We start from the raw sequence: 20,461 nt of genomic DNA, 5'->3' as shown, positions 1-20,461 counted from the left end.
GGATGGCATAGGACCGAGCAGCACTGTGTTCTGTCATACCTATGGTCTATATGAGTCGGAACTGACCTGACGGCACCTAACAACAGAGTTCTGGCCTTTGTCCCAGCTTCTAAGAGATAAACCGTTGGAATTTCTGGAGTGATGTCATTGTTATTCATGGTAGACCCCTTGGACCATACCAGTACCAGTTGCCCTCAAGACGATTCCAACTCATGACAGTCTCATGCATGTCAGAGTAGAATTATGCTCCATGGAGTTTTCAAGGTTGTGACCTTTTGGATGTGGATTGCCAGACCTTTCTTCTGAGACACCTCTGGGTAGGTTCAAACCACCAACCTTTTGGTTAGTAGTCAAGTGCTTAACCATTTGTGCCACCCAGACTCCTGCTTGGACCATACTTGATAGTTTATATTAAGGAGATGACTCAGGGTGGGGCCTGGCCACACAGATCATCTTAGCAAAAAGACCAACAATGTGCTTAGAGGGTTGAGGCTTTGAGCCACTTGATATCTATCAGTCAAACGTCCAGGGAGGGAGGGGGGCAAAAGATTGAGTTCAGCCACATAGGTGATGATTCAAGCAATCATGCTTATGTAATGAAACCCCAATAAAAACTTGACACCAAAGGTCCGGTGAGCTTCCCTCGTTTGCAATATTCTGCACATTCTCACACATCAACGGGCCAGGAGGATAGTACGTCCTGGCTCTATGGGGAGAGAATATAAGAAGTTAGGCATTTTCAACTCTTCTAGACTTTAACCTCCCTTTGGCTGGTTCTGATTTGTATCATTTTACTACAGTAAAACTGATTTTAAGTATAGAGCTTTCCTGAATTTTAAGGTGTTCTAGCTACTTAATGAACCTGACGGTATAGTTAAACAACTCCTGAAATTGTAGCCAGGTGGCCTGAGGATCCTTGAGTTTGTAGCTGGTTTCTGAAGTGAGGGCAGTCTTGTAGAGGGCTGTGCCTTTAACCTGGGACGTCTGATGTAATTCTGGGTAGTTGGTGCTAGATGTCATTGTGGGATTGTTTCCAATTTTTGGATGTTATGAATAATGCTGCTTATGCATATTTGTATACAGTCCTTTGTGTGGACGTTTTCATTTCTCTTGGGCATATAGCTAGGAGTGGAATTGCTGGTTCATATGGTAAATTTACATTTAACTTTTTAAGACCCTGCCAAACTTTCCCAAGTGGCTGCACCATTTTACATTCTTACCAGCAATGCATGAAGACTGCCAGCTTCTCCACAGCCTCACCAACACTTATGTGGTTCTTTTGATTACAGCCATTCTCTAGAGGAGGCATCTCATTGTAGTTTTGTGTTTCCCTAATCTCTGCCATGTTTCACGTGCTTATTGGTTTGATGTCTTATCAGTTTTGGAAAAATTCTTAGCCATTATCTCTTCGAATATTGCTCTCATTCCATTCTGGAATCAATTATATGTATGTAAGAGTTTTACATCATGCTTAATATGTATCTTATACTTTTTTAAAAACTTTTTTTTCCTCCTTTGCACTTCAGGCTGGACATTTTTTATTCACCTACCATCAAGTTCACTAATCTTTCTTCAGCTTTGACCAACTTACCATTAATCTTATATATAAAATTGTCAATTTCGGCTATTTAATCTTTCAGTTTGCATTCCCATTTGATACTTCATAGATCCCAATTGTTTTCCAGTTTTTGCTTTCCTTGGATATACAGTATTAATCCTGGCTGTTTTAAAGTCCACATCCAATATAAGTCCAGTATGTGCATTCCTTGTGGGTCTGTTCTTCTTGGTCCTATTTCTTAGTGTACATGGTATTTTTGATGAAATGGTGGAGATTATGTAGGAAAAACTGTAGAAGCTGTGGATAAAATTACCCTCTTTCAGAGAGGATTCACCTTACCCTCTGGCAGACAGCTGGATCAGGGACACCTCGATCCAGTCAAGAACTGAGCTTATGCAATGCTGGGTATAAAGGTGGCGCTACCTCGGAATCACCTCCACTTCTAGGTTATAGACTTTCAGGGGTCCCAGTGGAGAGCCAGGGGTGTTTTTAGAGGCCCCACCTCCTTGAGGTCCTTAAGTTCAATTTTGTTTGGCAGTATTGAGACTGCTGGATGCTCTGCTGCACCTTTCAGCTGCTCTCTTAGTTTTTCTTCACCTTGCACAACGTAAATACTGGCAGATGCCTGACAGGAAGATGAGCATAGTGTTAAGGGTCACTTCCGCACCTTCTTTCTTCCACGGTCTTTGCCCATGCTGCCAAGGAAGTTCTCCAGTGACTTCAAATAGAGGTTGCATGCATTTTGTTCAGCTTTTGTTTTCATTGGCAGAGTTAGTACAAGCTAATCTATTACGGCTAGAAATGGAAGTATAGTATAAGAAGTACTTAAATCTGGATGCCTGTTCTGATAGTATTTTTTTTCCTGCTCTATTAGTTTGTCGTGAAAAAGACTAAAAAAAAAAAGTAGCAGCATTTAACATACCACTTTTATTGAAAAGAACTTCAGTAAATGTAGTTGGAGTTGTCCTGAAAAACTGAGGTAATGTTACAACTGTATAATGCTCCCTAACCCACCCCATATATAAGTTGACATTCTGCTTTATAAAACAGTTGGTCTCAGTGGATTTGAATACCAGGATATAATTGGCTGAAGCTTACTTACGCCTGGGTACACTTTTAAAAAAGTTATCAGTTTTTCACTCCGGCAGACATGATCGACTCATAGCATTTCCAAGTGCTACCTGGTGAAAACACCTATCACTAATTAAACTGTCAGTGATAAAAATTATGCTGCATCTTGTTCCTCTACTTTCCATGCCAGACAGGCACTCCCTCTAGGCCACAAATATTTGGGCTCAGATCTGTCCACACTTAAGAACAGTACATTCATCTGATAGGAAGGGTAGGGGACCCCACTGCTTGTGTTGGGTTGCAGCAGTAACTGTATGCTCAAGCCAGCATTCTTCTGGTCCCAGTGCCCAGATTCACTTTAGCCAATAGCTTCAAGGCACGTGCTCCTGGCTCTGAACGGACCTTCTGCTCAGCACTCATCAGACCTAGTACTTTCAAGCTGGAAATAGAAGTGTCAACCCTATTTTACCATTTTAAAGTTTTGGTATGTACTAAATATGAATTCTTGTTTATTTTACATATGTTTAGGCCGATCCATGTATCTACATTAAAACAGTGAAAGTTCTTTACTTTTTATACGTAACTGAGTCCTTAAAGCTGGAAGGCCAGAAAAGATGCATTTTGTAGAGCTATTTTTCAACAGCACTAAATTTGAGAGAAAATTAACTGCACTAAATTTGAGAGAAAATTAACTACACTGATTTTCTATCAGAATTTTCCCTCTAGCTATCACTAATTTTTAGTGATTTGAGCTTGTTCTGATATCTAATTAAAAGCCAAATCAAAAACAAATAGCTACTCCACTCTTCAATCTGCTGTTTTTTCTACACAGAGATTCTGGGGAATCCAAGCTGCTGCAGCTTTATACCAGTGTCTGATTTGGACTGACATTCCCCAGCATTCACAATGAAATGACTGAAGGCACTACACAGGAAGTAGTCTGGTTCCTGAATTGATAGCTCTTCCACTGGATGAAGTTGGTGTTTGCTCTCATAAATCAAACTAATGTCCACTGTCTGCTAAAATACACAGTTAATATGAAGATTTAATCTATACTTGGGATTTTTCCCCCAGTAGGCCAAGAGCAAAGACTTTTCTTACTCACACTGAATCGGCACCTATCTAAGCACTAGGCACAGAAGAAGCATTCAATGTTCGTGACTGACGGAATGAACGGTTTGCCACTTCTCTTTGATAACAATGTCATGCAAAGAAAAGAACGGCATATCATTTTTAATTCATCACCAAACTCTTAGAGGATTTTCTCCTTTTCAAATACTATAAATTGCTATCTATTTTACAAACCTACGTTGCCTGTGACAGATGGCATATTTAAGGAATTATTGTTTAAAAACCTTTTTATTATCCTTTTCCAATTCAAAAGGAGCCCTATACACCATATGTTTTAAAGGCAAACACAAAGACTGGCTCAATCTGTTTGGGTGCCATTGTCCTTGCTAGGGCTAGTAGGAAATGGATTCTGTTTCATGGTCACTCTGCACAGCTGTAGCTAAACATGGAAAATTTTTAGGCCAGCTTTTTAAAACTCTGAGTTAAGGTACACAAAACAGGAAATTGTGTTATCTTCATTATGACTCCATCGGTGTGTCTGAGCTCCTGCTCCCAAAAGGGCCACTAATAGATGAGCTTCTTGTATTGCCGAGAACAAGTCTCTCTCGTCTTCCAAATGCTTCATTTACTAAAATACAAATGAATAGTTAAGAAACTTCCAAATCAGGAAATTAAAAGTCTATAGTATAAAAAGATAGCAAAACATACAAAGGAGCAATGAGATTCTCTACCCTCGGGTGGAAATTTTGTTTATGAAAATATATAATACTTTATAAATGGGAAAGTAAGTAGCCAACTCAGAAGTCCAAGTTAATGTTCTGAATGAAGTTAACCATGTTTTAAAACAGTCTATTTTTTTGTATTTTACTCTCTTTATCTTGTCCTGGATCTGTCTAATCCTCTTTGATAACAGATGTTCCATCCCATATACCACTGACTACACCCTTCCCTTATTCTACTTCTGTTTCCCATTTTCTCTCTTTCCTCTGTATCAGGACCACCACAGAACTTTTTGGACTTAGGACTTTTCGGACGTATATAAATCAGCCAGAGAGAAATTTCAGGATCCTTCTTCCACACAGGAGAGAGGATTCAGGAATCAGATAGTGGGGATATGTCCTCTGGGTTTAGAGGACACACCAGACTACCTCAAAGTAACAAATAAGCAGGCAGGTTTGCAGGAAAGGAGGGGTGGCCCCTTCAGGAAAGCTGGATTTGGTAGAAAGTCATTAAGACAAGACAGAGATTTATTCACACTAGTAACTGGGAAGGGGAGGGTTGTTCTTTGAGACCATGCTGTATTTCCTTCCAACTTTCCCATAAAAATCTTTTGATGTAAAGATTCAAACTTTGTTATAAATAGGTATTTTTAAAAATGAACTACATTTAAAGTGTGAAGACAAAATTTATGAACATGAACATTTCCAAATTACACCTGCTGCTATGGTCCTAAATGGATTACATTACAGGACGGGCACCATCCACCTCTGCACCTACCTACTGCAGTCAACTCACACATTCTGTGGTAGCCCTTATGGAGCTCATTCAGGAAGAGTGGGAAACTAAGGATTCTTACCTGAAGAGACTGTACTTATGTCCCAGACCCGAAGCCCTTCTTTCTGACCTCCAAAGGCATAAATAAAGGGCAAGTCAGGGCAACATGAAGAACAAAAGAGAACACCCTGGGAGAAAAAGGGCATAAAGTCAGTGATTTTGATTTTTCCAGAGAGCTTTAATGTCTAGATCCCTATCTGGTGTGTAAAAACCTATGGTTTGAATGTTTACTCCAAACCAACTCAACAGTATCTCTCTCAACCCCACTACAAAGCCAGCTCATAGTTGAGTCAGAAGAGATATTACTACAATATGAAGCAGAACAAGTTCAGCATGATGGTCATTCTGTGAGGATATATGACTACTTAGGTTTCTCATCTTCATTATCATTCCATTAGAATTTCTTAATACCTGGATCTGCAATGTAGTCCCAGAAAATTTACTACTTCTCTCTAACAATGATGGTCATACAAGAAGTCACTATTAAATAATCTTTTAAACTTTTAAGTTTTTTTTTTTTTTTTAACACTTTTATTACTAGATACTACATATGTTGTTGTTGGGTATCGTAGAGTCGATTCTGACTCACAGCAACCCCATGTGACAGAGCAGAACTGCCCCATAGGGTTTTCTAGGGTATAATCTTCATGGAAGCAGATTGCCAGGTCTTTCTCCCACAGACCTGCTGGTGGGTTCAAACTGCCAACCTTTTGGTAGCAGTCGAGTGCATAACTGTTGCACCACCAGGGCTCCTTAGATAATATATATGCATTATGGGAAATCTGAACAAGAAAAAATACAAAAATTACTTAAAAGATAACTAACCACTGTTGATATTTTGGAATATAATCTTCTAGATTTTCATAAATAAAAAACAAGCATAAGATGGTTCTATAAAAACTGTTTCTATAACCTGTCTTTCCATAAATATAATTCTTAACAGCTGCAGTGTTCTACACTATCTTTGTAATCTAATTTACATAACTAATTCCCTAATGTTCAACTGCCAGGGATAGTGTCTGGCACACAGTAGGTGCTCAATATTTACTGAATAAATTCAGGTTATTTCCAACTGTTTTGCTACTACACAGTACTCAATTTTAATGTAGTCAGATCTAGTTATGTACAGAGACAGAAAAATTGACCTCAATAGTTTTGGTGCCCTAGAGGTTCAAGATTTCCTGGGATGGTCCTAATTTTAGGGTCAAGAAATGGGGCCACTGTGTTTGTGGCCTATAAAACCCTCTCCCATTCTTGGGCGTATTACCTTCTTGGGCTTAACACCAAGCAACTGTAAATCACATTAGCTGCAAAGGAACCAGACAGCCATTGATTCCCCTTGAAACTGTCCCAAATCATAAAACAAGACATAAAACTTCCACCAAATGTGACCGAGCTCAAAATTAACTTTCCCAACAAATTCAGAATCTTTAATGCAATGACTCCTAGAGAAAGACAGGCAATACAGGCCAGAAAGAGAGTAAACAGAAAACAAGGAGGTCCAGGCAAATTCTTACCATTTTCATGTCCCTAGAGTGAACCAGACTTGGCCTATCTCCTAATATGTCCCAAATCTTCACGTATTTGTCTGCTGAAGCAGTCACAAGACAGCCCTTGATTTGACTGCTTAGATCAAGACCTGTAAGGATAACGTTACTTTAGAGGTTGTCAGTCTGAAATACAGATTAAAATCATAAGGTAACAGAAATGAAGAAATATATTCTTGCTCACCAGAGATTTCATCATTGTGTGCATTAAGTGTAAAAATAGGCTTATCTGAACGTGCATCCAAATTATATACAAAGCCATCATCTGTACTGGCCTGGAAAGAGAAAAAGATGGGCAAGATCATGCTATGTGACTATGAAATTTAGCACTAGGTAAATAGCCTAAAACACAGTGCAAATCAGCTATATGTGACTTGCCTGTGGAGTTTATTAAAAACTAACACAGACATAAAGAAGCTACTTTTGAATATGCTGACTTGGACTAATTATGCTGGTAAGTATCAGGCAGCTGGAAAGGAGTGTGAAGCCTGTGCTGAGCAGTACCGTGGGTTTTGGGATGTGGCAGCACTGAGGTGGTAGTTAACATCTGTGCAAGCAGAGGGGATGAGCCCTGAGAGTGTAGAATTCAGAGTGGGCTGAGGACAGAGGCCTGGCGAGCACGGCTAGTTAGGGCACAGGCTGAGGAGGAGCCCAGAGAAGTAAGAGAGAGAGAGGAGGGAATAAAGGAGAACGCCAGGAAAGTCAAGGACACAGCTTCTGAAAAAAGGAGGGATCAACATTGTCAACGTTGTGACAGAGAGATTCACTTAGATAAGGAGCAAAAGGTAGATCACAGTGGGCTCTTACACTTTCAAGCAAGGGAGAGGAAATGAAGGAAGAAAGAGACAACAAACAGTCAAAGATGGAAAAAAAGAGACTCGAACCTGAACACAGGCTGAGGGCAACAGCCCAGACAGGAGAAAGGGAGAAAGACAGGACAATCAATGGAGTGCAGTCTTGAAGGTTAGGCTGGGGAGGAGACCAAAAACAGAAGAGGAGGGAGGTCTCTTCCTTTGAGACTGGAGGGAAGGAGGTGAACAATTTTATTCTGATCACTTCCCTAAATATTTGTGATTTTAGTACCAATGACAATTTATCAGCAAATAACCTCAGGAAAAGCATGTCTGACTGTTGAGATCCAAAGTACAATGCAACATTCAAACACAGTGGGAATTCATGCCTGGTAATTTTAAGATGGAATGTGGCTTAAGGCAGCCTGGCTGGAACAGCAGGCTTCTCTAGTAGGGGTGCAGATAGCTGAGCTCATGTGTTCTCAGAATCATTACTTCAGAAACCTGTCCACATCTTTAAAGAAAGCGGCTTTAAAAAAATAAAACTTTCCTTTCCAAAGCAATACATACTCACCTCAAAAAATTAGGAAATGAATGTTATCACAATATCTGTAATTACTCTTTCCTTCTGGATGAAAGTTGAGATTTTATTCTTCCATGAACTGAAATGTCAGTGGAATCTTTGGGATGCTACATGGAAAAATTGTCATTCCACAACCATTAAGGGCATTTACAGAAAGACTTTTTCCTGTCTGGGAGGCAGTGCTATCAATTAAGTAGCCTAGCATTTCCATCACTAGAGCAACATTTAAAAAAGAACAATCTTCTTGGACTGATTTAACCATAAAAAAAGCAAAGCATGCTTAATATTTTTAAAAAACCTCACTGTAATAAAATGATCAAAAACAAGTAAAATAAAATGTGGCACACGATAGAATGACTGGAAATTAGCAAAATCGTTGTTGACTTGTTCACTATTTTTATGGATGGTTTATTATTTTCTGGTAGATGATCCATTATTCTCTTGTTAAAGAAACCTTATTTATTATTTTTTAACTCTAAACCCCAAATATTTTACACAGTTAATACAGAAAAAGCTTTTCAGAGAGTTTTCACAATGCAAGTAAAGAACACAAGCTGTTAGTGACCTGGAAAGACAAAACAGTAACATGCATACTCTTACCAAAAAATGACAAGGCGAAAAGTGATTCCAAGTCACTCTCTCAATCTGGCCACTGAATCGCCACATTCGACGGCTTTCATCTGGACTTCGGCAGTCATACAAAGCCACTGACCTGGACACAGAGAGGCAAAGTTACAGTTTTAACAGCCAAATCTTCCTGTAAGTTTTAAGTATCTTTAAATGAAACTAAGATAATAAAATAATATTGTGAAGTCAAGATTTATCTGAAGGTTCTAAATTAAAGTAGAAAAAGTGAATCGAGTTTCACAAATTGGTGGACTCTGGTCCTGTCAGTTGAAGGCACTGGTGGCTCTGGATGTCACAAGCAGCTCTGACCTTCTCCAGGTTGAATCCTCTATTCACAAAAGTCCAGGACAATTTCTAATTTCCTCTTCCCAGGTGGTGCTCAGAGTCAGCTATCTCCTGTCTTAGCCACTCTTACCCTCCATAAGCAGGTTATTGTGTGTTGGGAGAACCGAGGGACACGCTTTTGAAATTTTGTATGAATCACAACAAAAAACTATAAACATAAGTCTTCAAAAGGATAGGGAATCAAAATAAAGACTGTAAGGCGGTTTCTGCTTCTACTAGCTCTCTTTCCCACCTTAGCCCCAATCTGTAAACAGGAGCACATGAACGATGTTAAGCCCCAGGGCTGACTGCCATAGTGGTCCCCATTCTTCACCTTTCCCTGTATCGGAGACGCTGTCATATGACTTGGGACTCCTTCCCTTTACATTTCTCCACTCCATGTAACCTGTTTTAGCCAAGGGGAGCCAAGTCTCCCCAGCTCAGGCTAGATTAGTAGAGTCACCACATGAATCCAGTCTAGATTAGTACAACCTCAAAGAAGCCTAAGAAATAAATGTTTATTATTGTAAGCATTGAATTGTGAGGTGGTTTGTTTCACAGCAATAGCTAACTCAGACACCCTCTAAAAATCAAAGTAGCTGCTAATTCCTATGATTATTATGACAGAACCACATTCTCTTGCAGACTGAAAGCAGAATTGAAAAGCGAAAACAAGTACTACTAATGTAGGCGTGACTCAGTAACATATTTGGTCTAAGCATCAAGCGATAATTTTTGGATTAGTTCAAGGGAGTGAAAACCAGGGATTTGAACCGGTTTGTTCTGGTTTGAACCCCTGCTGAGAACTTGCATTTCCACCCGATATAATGAATCAGAATCTACATTTTAACACGATCCCAAGGTGATTCTTATGTATAATAAATTTTGAGAACCACTGCTCTGCTTGTGGTTCTCAGAATTGGTCCCTAACTGGCAGCATTAGGCTTGCCTGGGAACTTGTTAGAAATGCAAATTCTCAGCAGGGGTTCGAACTGGAATGAACAGGTTCGAAGCCGTGGTAAAAACAGAACAGCAATAATCCCTGAGGTGCTTTATTACTTATCATATGATCCAGAAATCAGGGTCTGTGCTTCAAATGGATGAAATTGCAGAGTCTGGACCTAAAGGGAGGAAACATAAATGAACAGATCTGCATGTCTGGCTTCGGTAAAATTACCTAATGTTTGGCTAGCACCAACGTGGTAGTGTTTCCATAAATCCTTCCCTTTGACATTCAGTACTATTTAAACAAACATAATTGTCTATCCTGCATAATCAAAAGGACAAACCCTATTCCCAAATAAAAGCTGATACGTATAAGACATTTCCCCGATGCAGCATTCCCTAAACGGGTTTGGCAGAACACTTAGGTCCCGTAAGTGTTAAAAGATATTCAGAAGAAAAAAGGAGGTGCTGGGGCTAAGAGGTCAGGGGAGTGGTCATAAGACACCGGGGCCACTCCACATGCTCCGAAAGGCCCACATGCGCATTAGCACATTAGATCCCCGAGGAGTTCTGCAGTTATGGAATCCAATAAACTCCTTCACCTCATTTGGTGACAGAAAGCACCGTCCCTTTTTCGGAACCTCTGTAAACATGTTACAGAGCACTAAAGTTCCTAGTCACTTCACTTCCTTGCACCCATCTTTGCATATCTAAGATGGGTATTATACCTATCACACGTGAAGAAGTGTGAAGATTCAATAACATAACGTGATAGCACTTTGTAAACCAGAAAAAGCCATGTTTGGGACTATTTTTAGCTAATATCTGTCCCAGATTTTTTAGAATCCCCTCTATCCACTAACTCACCATACCTTGTCTGTATGTACAGCGAGGCTAGCTGCTGGTTTCCCCAAGGACATATCCCAGAGAATTACAGTGTTGTCAGCAGATGCACTTGCCAGCACATTTCTGAGGAAGGGAAGAAACATCAGGTAACCTTTTAAAAATCAAGAGCATTAAATGTAAGAAATAAATTCCATTTACAATAACATCAAGCAGAATAAAATACTTAGAAATAAATTTAACAAACAGTACAAGACTTGTATACTGAAAACTATAAAATATTTTTGAAAAAAAGAAATTCTAAATAGAAATGTATCCCATGTTCATGGATTGAAACACATAATATTGTTAAAATCAAGATACTGCCATTTTAAAGACTGACCTACAAATTTATCTATAGATTCAACCAATCCCTTATCAAATAGCCCAAAAATTGATAAGCTGGTCCTAAAATTTACATGGAAATGCAGGGGACCCAGAATGGCCACAACAATCTTGAAAAAGAAGAACAAAGTTGGAAAACTCACATTACCCAATTTTAAACCTTACTACAAAGCTACAGTAGTCATGAGAGTGTGGTACTGGCATTAAGGATAGACACAGATCAGTGGAACAGAACTGAAAGTCCAGAAATAAATCCTCACATATATGGTCAGCTGATTTTCAACAAGGGTTCCAAAACAATTCAATGTTCAATAGGAAAAGAAGTCTTTTCAACAAATGGTTCAACGATGACTGGATATCCTTATGCAAAAGAATGCTTTTGTCCCTTTCGTATTTATTTTCTTTTTAATTGTACTTTAGATGAAGGTTTACAGAACTAGCTTCTCATTAAACAAAACACATACTGTTTTATGACAATGCTTAACAACCCCACTACATGTCAACACTGTCCCTTCTCAACCTTGGGTTCCCTATTACCAGCTTTCCTGTTCCCTCCTGCCTTCTAGTCCTTGCCCCTGGGCTGGTGTGCCCCTTTAGTCTTGTTTTGTCCTACGGGCCTGTCTAATCTTTGGCTAAAAGGTGAACCTCAGGAGTGACTTCATTACAGAGCTAAAAGGGTGTCTGCGGGCCATACTCTCAGGGTTACTTATTTTTTATTGTGCTTTAGGTGAAAGTTTACAGCTCAAGTTAATTTCTCACACAAAAATTTATACGCTTGTTTTTTGACATTAGTCCTTCTTTTTTGATGGGCACATCTATTGCTATAAATTGACCTCTGAGCACTGCCTTTGCTGTGTCCCAAAGGTTTTGGTATGATGTGTTTTTATTCTCATTTAATTCTAGGAAATTTGTTCCATCTTTGATTTCTTCTATTACCCAGTGGTTTTTAAGCAAAGTGTTATTCAGTTTCTATTATTTGCTTCTTTTTTTGCTTGCTCTTCCTGTTGTTAATTTCTACTTTTAATGGCATTGGGATCAGAAGATGCTTTGTAATTACCTCAATGCTTTGGATTTTGTTGAGGGGTGCTTCGTGGCCTAAGATGTGGTCTATTCTGGAGAACATTCCATGTGCACTGGAAAAGAATGTGTACTTTGCAGCTGTTAGGTGGAGTATTCTATGTATGTCTATGAGGTCAAGTTGGTTGATTGTGGCCTTTAGATCTTCTGTATCTTTCTTCAGTTTCCTTCTAGATGTTCTGTTCTTTATGAGTAGTGTGTTGAAGTCTCCTACTATTATTGTGGAACTGTTTTGTAATTTCTCTTTTCAGTGCAGTTAGAGTTTATGTATTTTGGAGTCCTGTCGTTGGGTATGTAGATATTTATTATGGTTATGTCCTCATGGTAGACTGTCCCTTTAATCATTATATAATGTCCTTCCTTTTCTTTTATGGTGGATTTTGTTTTAAAGTCTATTTTATCTGAGATTAGTACTGCTACTCCTGCTCTTTTTTGGTTGCTATTTGCTTGATACATTTTTTCCATCCTTTGATTTTTAATACATTTATGTCTTTGTTTTCTAAGCTGTATCTCTCGTAGACAGCATATTGATGGGTTCTGTTTTTTTATTCTGTCACTCTCTTTATGGGTGCATTTAGGCCATTTACATTCAGTGTAATTATTGATAGGTGTGAGTTTATTGCTGTCATTTTGTAGTGCTTTTTTTGTGGTGCTGATGTTTTCTTTCTTCCTCTTACTCTCCTGTGCTGAATTCCTTTTGTTTGTTATTTCATTTCTTTTGTTTTTGTAGATTTTGTATTTACTGAGACTTTGTTTTTCTTCTTTATTTTGATGAGTAGGTTTGTTAACTTGCTTTGTGGTTACCGTGAAATTTACCCGTTTTCCTAAGTTTAAACCAGTCTTTTATTACTTGATATCGTCTTGACTTCCTCTCCATTTGAAAGTTCTATACGTACACTCTTTATTCCCTCTTTTATTGTTCTATTGTAGTTGTCATTTACAGATCGACTCTCTGGTTCCCTGCTGTAAATCTTTTAGTTTTGTTTTATCCTTGAGAATTCATTACCTAGGTTGGTATCTGGCTGATGCTATCTTGCATCCTAGATTTAGGCTGTTGGCTGATGTTGTTGATTCTTTAACCGAAGGACTCCCTTTAATAATTCTTGTAAGTCTGGTTTGGTTTATACATATTCCCTTAAAACTTCTGTTTATCTGGAGGTGTCCTAATTTTGCCATCATATTTGAGTCCAAGATGGTGAATCTGGCCATGTTAGCTGGTAGGGGACCTCCATACCATAGCTCTCCTTGTTCTCTGTTCTCTGTCAGTTTCTTATTCCATCTGCTACTTGATCGGACTCTTTATTCCTACGTTTGGTGCTTACGGTTCCAAGACTGACATTTGTATCTGTTTTACTTAGTTTTTCAGGTTTTTGCTGCAAAGGGACAGCACAGTGCTTCTGTCTGTAGTGCCATGTTGGCTCCGCCAGCCCTCAGGCAAAAGAGCGAGATTGGACCCCTACACCTCACACCATAAACCAAAACCAAAACCAAACTCATTACTGTCGAGTTGACTCACACCATACCCCCCTCAAAAAAAACCCTCCAAACTCAAAATGGATCACAAACCTAAATGTGAGAACTAAAAACTATAAAACTCTTAGAAGAAAACACAGGTGTAGATCTTCGTGACTTTGGATTAGGCAATAGTTTCTTAGATACAACACCAAAAGCATAAGCAACAACAACAACAAAAATAAGCTGGATTTCATCAACATGAAATACTTTTATGCTGCAAACAATACCATCTAGAAAGTAAAAAGATAACTGAGAACAACAGAAAATATTTATAAATCGTGTATCTGATAAGGAACTTGTATCTAAAATATACAAAGTACTTTTACAACTTGATAATAAAAAGAGAAATAACTCAGTTAAAAAATGGGATAAAGAATCTGGACAGACATTTCTCCAAAGAAGATATACAAACAGCCAATAAGCACGTGAAAAGATGTTTAACATCATTAGTCATTAGGGAAATGAAAACCAAAACCACAATGGGATACCACATCATACCCACTTAGATGGCTATAATTAAAAAGACAGCATTAACAAGTGTTGGTGAGAATGGAGAAATTGGAACCCTCATCCATTGGTGGTGGAAATGTAAAATGGTGCAGTGACTACCATATGACCCAGCAATTCCACTCCCAGGTATATAACCAAGAGAAATGAAAACATATGTCCACACAAAAACCTGTGTATAAATGTTCGAAGTAGCATTATTTATAATAGCCCAAAAGTGAAAACAACGCAAATGTCTACCAACCGGTGAATGGATATACAAAATGTGGTATATCCATACAGTGAAATATTTTTCAGCAATAAAAAGGAATGATGTACTGATATATGCTACAACGAGGATGAACCCTGAGAACATTATGCTAAGTTAAAGAAGTCAGTCATAAAAAAATCACATATTGCATAATACTATTTATATGAAATGTCCAGAATAGGCAAATCCAGAGACAAAAAGTAGATTAGTGGTTGCCAGGGGCTAAGGGAAGAGGGAATGAAAAGTGACTGTTAATAGGTATGGGACTTCTTTTTGGGGAGATGAAAATGCTCTGAAACTAGACAGCGGTTGTTATGGACTGAATTGTGTCCCCCCCAAAAATGTGTGTCAACTTGGCTAGTCCATGATTCCCAGTATTGTGTGACTGTCCACCATCTTGTCATCTGATGTGATTTTCCTTTGTGTTGTAAATCCTACCTCTATGATGTTAATGAGGTGGGAGTAGTTGCAGTTAAATTAATGAGGCAGAACTCAATCTATAAGATTAAGTTGTGTTTTAAGCCAATCTCTTTTGAGATATAAAAGAGGGAAGTGAGCAGAGAGACAGGGGAACCTCATACCACCAAGAAAGCAGTACTGGGAACAGAGTGTGTCCTTTGGATCTGAGGTCCTTGTGCAGAGAAGCTCCTAGACCAAGGGAAGATTGATGACAAGGACCTTCCTCCAGAGCCAACAGAGAGAGAAAGCCTTCCCTTGGGGCTGGTGCCTTGAATTCAGACTTCTAGCCTACTAGACTGTGAGAGAATAAACTTCTGTTTGTTAAAGCCATCCACTTGTGGTATTTCTCTTATAGCAGCACTAGATAACTAAGACAGTGGTGATGGTTGCACAACTCTTGTGAATATACTAAAAACCATTGAACTGTATACTTTAAAAGGGTAAATTTTATGATATATGAATTATATTCAATAAACTGTTTCTAAAAAATGTTATTAATAGGAAACAGAATGATATGTTAGTAAGAATCAAGAGCTAATAATTCTGTTCTACAATAGAACACAGGTTTTAGAGTCCAGAAAACCTGAAACAGATTCTTGGCCTTGCCACTAACTAGCTATGAGACTTAAAAGTAAGTCACACATCTACTGTGTGTTTCAATTTCCTTGCCTGCCAATTAGAGTGATATGACCAATCTCAAAGAGTTGTTATGCAAGTGCCTGGCTGAGTAACTGGCATGTAGTAGGCCCATGAGGAATGCTGCCTCTCTTTTCTCCTTTCTAAATATACAAGAGCTTCTGAAACTGAGAGCTCAATTTTCATTCAGCATCTAGCTTTAAAACAGCGTGACACAGAATCAAGTCATTAGTAATGTTTTTGTTCAGAAAACCAATATATTGTTAAAATAAAATGCTAATGGGTCCATTTAGATATTAAATTTTTTCCTCAAGGAAGTTACTTCCATTATACCAACTCCTCTCAGTCATGTAACTCACATTTTGATGATACATGCCAGGTATCTTAGGAGGATCTTGTTTGTTCAGATCGAGTTAGCTTTTTTTCTACTTGTCTTAGTTATCTAGTGCTGCTATAACAGAAATACCACAAGTGGATGGCTTTAACAAAGAGAAATTTATTCTCTCACAGTCTGAGAGGCTAGTAGTCCAAATTCAGGTACCAGCTCCAGGGGCAGGCTTTCTCTCTCTGTTGGCTCTGGAGGAAGGTCCTTGTCATCAACCTTCCCCGATCTAGGAGTTTCTCCACACAGGAATCCCGGGCCCAAAATGCGTACTCTGCTCCCTGCGCTGCTTTCTTGGTTGTATGAGGTCCCTCTGTCTCTCTGCTTGCTTCTCTCTTTTATATCTCAAAAGAGACTGACTTAAGACACAACCTAATCTTGTAGTTTGAGTCCTGCCTCATTAACATAACTGCCTCTAATCCTGCCTCATTAACATCATAGAGGTAGGATTTACAACACATAGGAAAATCACACAATACTGGGAATCATGGCACAGCCAATCTGACAGGTATTTTTTGGGGGGGGGACATAATTCAATCCGTAACACTACTCAATGAATTTCAAAGAGTCTACCATTAAGTCTCACATACAGGTCATATAATATTTTAAGTCCTTGGCATTTCATAGATTAAACATTAATTTAAATTCCCAACAACTAACTTATATTCAATGCCTAGCAACAGCAAAAATTTAAATTTCACAGTACATTTTTATAGCAGTCATTCTAAAACATCTTGTTGACATTTCCTTCCAGCTCTAAGGTTCTTACTCTATGAGGCTTAAAAATAAACAAAGAAAAAAACCTTCTGAACACTACATCTCCAATAAGAGCACTCCAAGATAGTATAAATGAGCAGAGAACAGGCATTTTGTTACAAGGCACATTTTACTAGAAACCAAGGCCCCCACTCGTAACAATGTCAATATATTATTCCTCAGCATAATCCCCAACTCTGCAACTGAGTATGCAGAGGCCTTACTAGGAAGTATTTTATTCTATACCTATCCAATAAATAAATAAAGCAGAAATATAAGGACAAAGGAGCATCAAGGTCTCAAATGAGAGGGAGAAAGAAAAAGGTTGAGGAGCAAAGAAATATGTGGCACTGGAGTCAAAGAGATGTGAGTGCAGATGGGGCAGATAGGGATACAGCCAATGATGAGTATCCAAATGGAACCAGGGAACTGAGCTGGGGAAAGGAATAGATGAACCAGGTGCAGCATTGATAAGGGGTTGTGTCATGGATTGAATTGTGTCCTCCCAAAATATGTGTCAACTTGGCTAGGCCATGATTCTCAGTATTGTGTGATTATGCAGCATTTTGTCATCTGATGTGATTTTCCTAATGTGCTGTAAATCTTACCTCTATGATGTTAATGAGTTGAGATTAGAGGCAGTAATATTAAAGAGGCAGGACTCAAACTACAAGATTCAGTTGTGTCTTAAGCCAATCTCTTGAGATTTTTAATAAAAGAGAGAAGCGAGCAGAGAAACGGAGTACCTCAAACTACCAACAAATGAGCCAGGAAAACAGTGCATCCTTTGGACCCCGGGGTCCCTGTGCTAAGAAGGTCCTAGACCAGGGGAAGATTAATGACAAGGACCTTCCCCCAGAGCTGACAGAGAGAGCCTTCCCCTGGAGTTGGCACCCTGAATCGGACTTCTAGCCTCCTAGACTGTGAGAGAATAAACTTCTCTTTGTTAAAACCATCCATTTGTGGTATTTCTGTTATAGCAGCACTAGATAACTAACAGGCTATTTCATTAGAACTAACTTCAAGTTACCTGAAGTAATAGCAGCCATGTGATATACAATGAGACACACAATATTAGACATTCTATTCATCTGCTCATTAGGACCAGGACCAATTCAGGTAAAAAAATCCTGAGAAATCTAGCACAGTAGTGCCCAACTGACTGGCAGCATCATATTCACAGGGGAAGCTTAAAACAAACAAAACAAAAATCCAACAGATTCTTGGGCACCTGCTCCTGACCTACTGATTCAATCTTGCAGGATGGGACCCAAGCATTTATACTTTATTTTTTTCTAACGATTTATTTAGGCATGAAACAGTGAAAGCAGTCACACTTTTTAAGGGGTCAGGAACAGCTCATGTTAAAGTTAACTTTGGTTATATTAACTTAATATAAATACTGATGATTATTTCCTGGTTTATTTATTAATGATGTCATCTGTTGTTGTTAGCTGCCATTGAATTAGCTCTGACTCATGGTGACCCCATGTACAACAGAACAAAACACTGCCTGGTCCTGCACCATCTTTATGATCATTAGTATAATCAAGTCCACTGTTGTAGCCACTGTGTATTTTGAGTGCCTTCCAACCTAGGAGCTCAACTTCCAGCACTATATTAGATAATATTCTGTTGTGATTCATAGGGTTTTCATTGGCTAATTCTTAGAAGTAGATTGCCAGGCCTTTCCTCCTAGTCTGTCTTAGCCTGGAAGCTCGACTGAAAGCAGTCCACCATGGGTGACACTTCTGGTACTCGAAATACTGGCAGCATAGCTTCCCCCATCATAGCAACACACAAGCCATCACAGTACCACAAATTTAGATGAGTGATGAAATGATAACATAAATGGTTACTTTCATGGAAGGAAACAACATTATTTGAATGAATTCCTACCAATAATCTATGAAATCCAATTAAATGAAAATGCAGAAATTTATGCTAGATGATGCCATTTGGGGGGAGTAACAACAGAATGTTAGGTGCTGTCAAGTCACTTCCAATTCATAACAACTGTATGTACAGCAGAACAAAACACTGCCCAGTCCTGTGCCATCCTCACAATCACTGCTACATCTGAGCTCACTGTTGCAGCCACTGCGTCAATCCACCTCATTGAGGGTCTTCCTCTTCTTCACTGACCCTCTACTTTACTAAACATGCTGTCCTTCTCCAGGGACTGGTCCTTCCTGATAACATGTCCAAAGTATGTGTGATGAAGTCTTGTCATCCTTGCTTCTAAGGAGCATTCTGGCTGCACTTATTCCAAGACAGATTAGTTCATTCTTCTGGAAGTCCATTGTATATTCAATATTCTTTGCCAACACCATAATTCAAAGGCATCAATTCTTCTATGGTCTTCCTTATTCATTGTCCAGCTTTTGTTTGCATACGAGGCAACTGAAAATACCATGGCTTGGGTCAGGTGCACCTTAGTCCTCAAGGTAACATCTTTGGTTTTTAACACTTTAAAGAGGTCTTTTGCAGCAGATTACCCAGTGCAATCCATCATTTTCTAATTATTGTAGTTAAATGAAGTTTACATTTCAAGTTAGTCTCCCATAGAAAATTTTTATACATACATTGTTATGTGACCCTAATTGCTCACCCCATTCTGCGACAGCATACTCCTCCTTTCTGCCCTAATTCCCCATGTCCATTCAACCAGCTCCTAACCCTCTCTGCCTTCCCATCTCACCTCTGGACAGAAGCTGCCCCTTTGGTCTCTTGTATCTACTTGACTAAGAGGCACACTTCACAAGTTATCACTCTGTGTCCCACAGTCCAGTCCAATCCCCGTCTGAAGAGTTGGCCTCGGAAACTGTTTTAGTTCGGGGCTGACAGAGAGTCCCGGAGGCATGCTTTCTGGGGTACTTCCAGTCTCAGATGATTAAGTCTGGTCTTCTTACTAGAATTTGAGTTCAGCACCCCATCTTTCTGCTGCTCTATCAGGGACCCTCTGTTGTGTTCCCTGTCAGGATGGTCACTGGTGGTAGCTGGGCACCATCTAGTTCTTCTGGTCTCAGGCTGATGAAGTCTCTGGTTTATGTGGCCCTGTCTCTTGGGCTAATACTTACCTGTGTCTTTGGTGTTCTTCGTTCTCCTTTATTCTAGGTGGTTGGGACCAATTGATGCATCTTAGATGGCCACTTGCAAGCTTTTAAGACTTCAGATGCCACTCACTAAAGTAGGATGCAGAACATTTTCTTAATAAGCTTTGTTATGCCGATTGACCTAGATGTTCCCCGAAAGCATGGTCGCCAGACCCCTACCCCTGCTACTCTCTCTCTCAAAGTATTTGTTGGTATTCAGGAAGCTTCTTAGCTCTGGTTTAGTCCAGCTGTACTGACTTCCCCTGTAGTGTGTGCTGTCCTTCCCTTCGCCTAAGATGATTCTTACCTACTATCTAGTTAGTGAGTAACCCTCACCCTCCCTCCCTACCCCCATAACCATCAAAGAATGTTTTCTTCTGTGTTTAAACCTTTTCTTGAGTTCTTATAATAGTGGTCTTATACAGTATTTGTCCTTCTGTGACTGACTAAATTCACTCCGCATAGTAAGTTCCAGCTTCCATCATG

The 20,461-nt window shown here is 39.2% G+C and overlaps 1 protein-coding gene across 3 annotated transcripts in view; it reads right to left on the bottom strand.

Annotated features, from left to right (window-relative positions):
- Positions 1-401: 401 nt before the first annotated feature.
- Positions 402-20,461, bottom strand: part of PWP1 (PWP1 homolog, endonuclein) — a 38,441-nt gene continuing 18,381 nt past the window's right edge. Inside the window, exons 9-15 of one of the 3 annotated variants that reach the window (XM_004373797.3) lie at positions 10,944-11,040; positions 10,186-10,247; positions 8,776-8,887; positions 6,986-7,076; positions 6,772-6,893; positions 5,277-5,382; positions 3,979-4,328 (exon numbers count right to left, since the gene is read on the bottom strand). In XM_004373797.3, the coding sequence (XP_004373854.1) occupies positions 4,219-4,328; positions 5,277-5,382; positions 6,772-6,893; positions 6,986-7,076; positions 8,776-8,887; positions 10,186-10,247; positions 10,944-11,040 (700 nt within the window). In that variant the 3' untranslated portion in view covers positions 3,979-4,218. The other 2 variants (XM_023729016.1, XM_023729017.1) reach the window with 2 other exon arrangements.

The sequence above is a fragment of the Trichechus manatus genome, unplaced genomic scaffold (assembly GCF_000243295.1).
Source record: "Trichechus manatus latirostris isolate Lorelei unplaced genomic scaffold, TriManLat1.0 scaffold00027, whole genome shotgun sequence".
Classification (NCBI taxonomy): Eukaryota; Metazoa; Chordata; class Mammalia; order Sirenia; family Trichechidae; genus Trichechus; species Trichechus manatus.
This window is presented reverse-complemented; position numbering and strand designations above follow the sequence as displayed.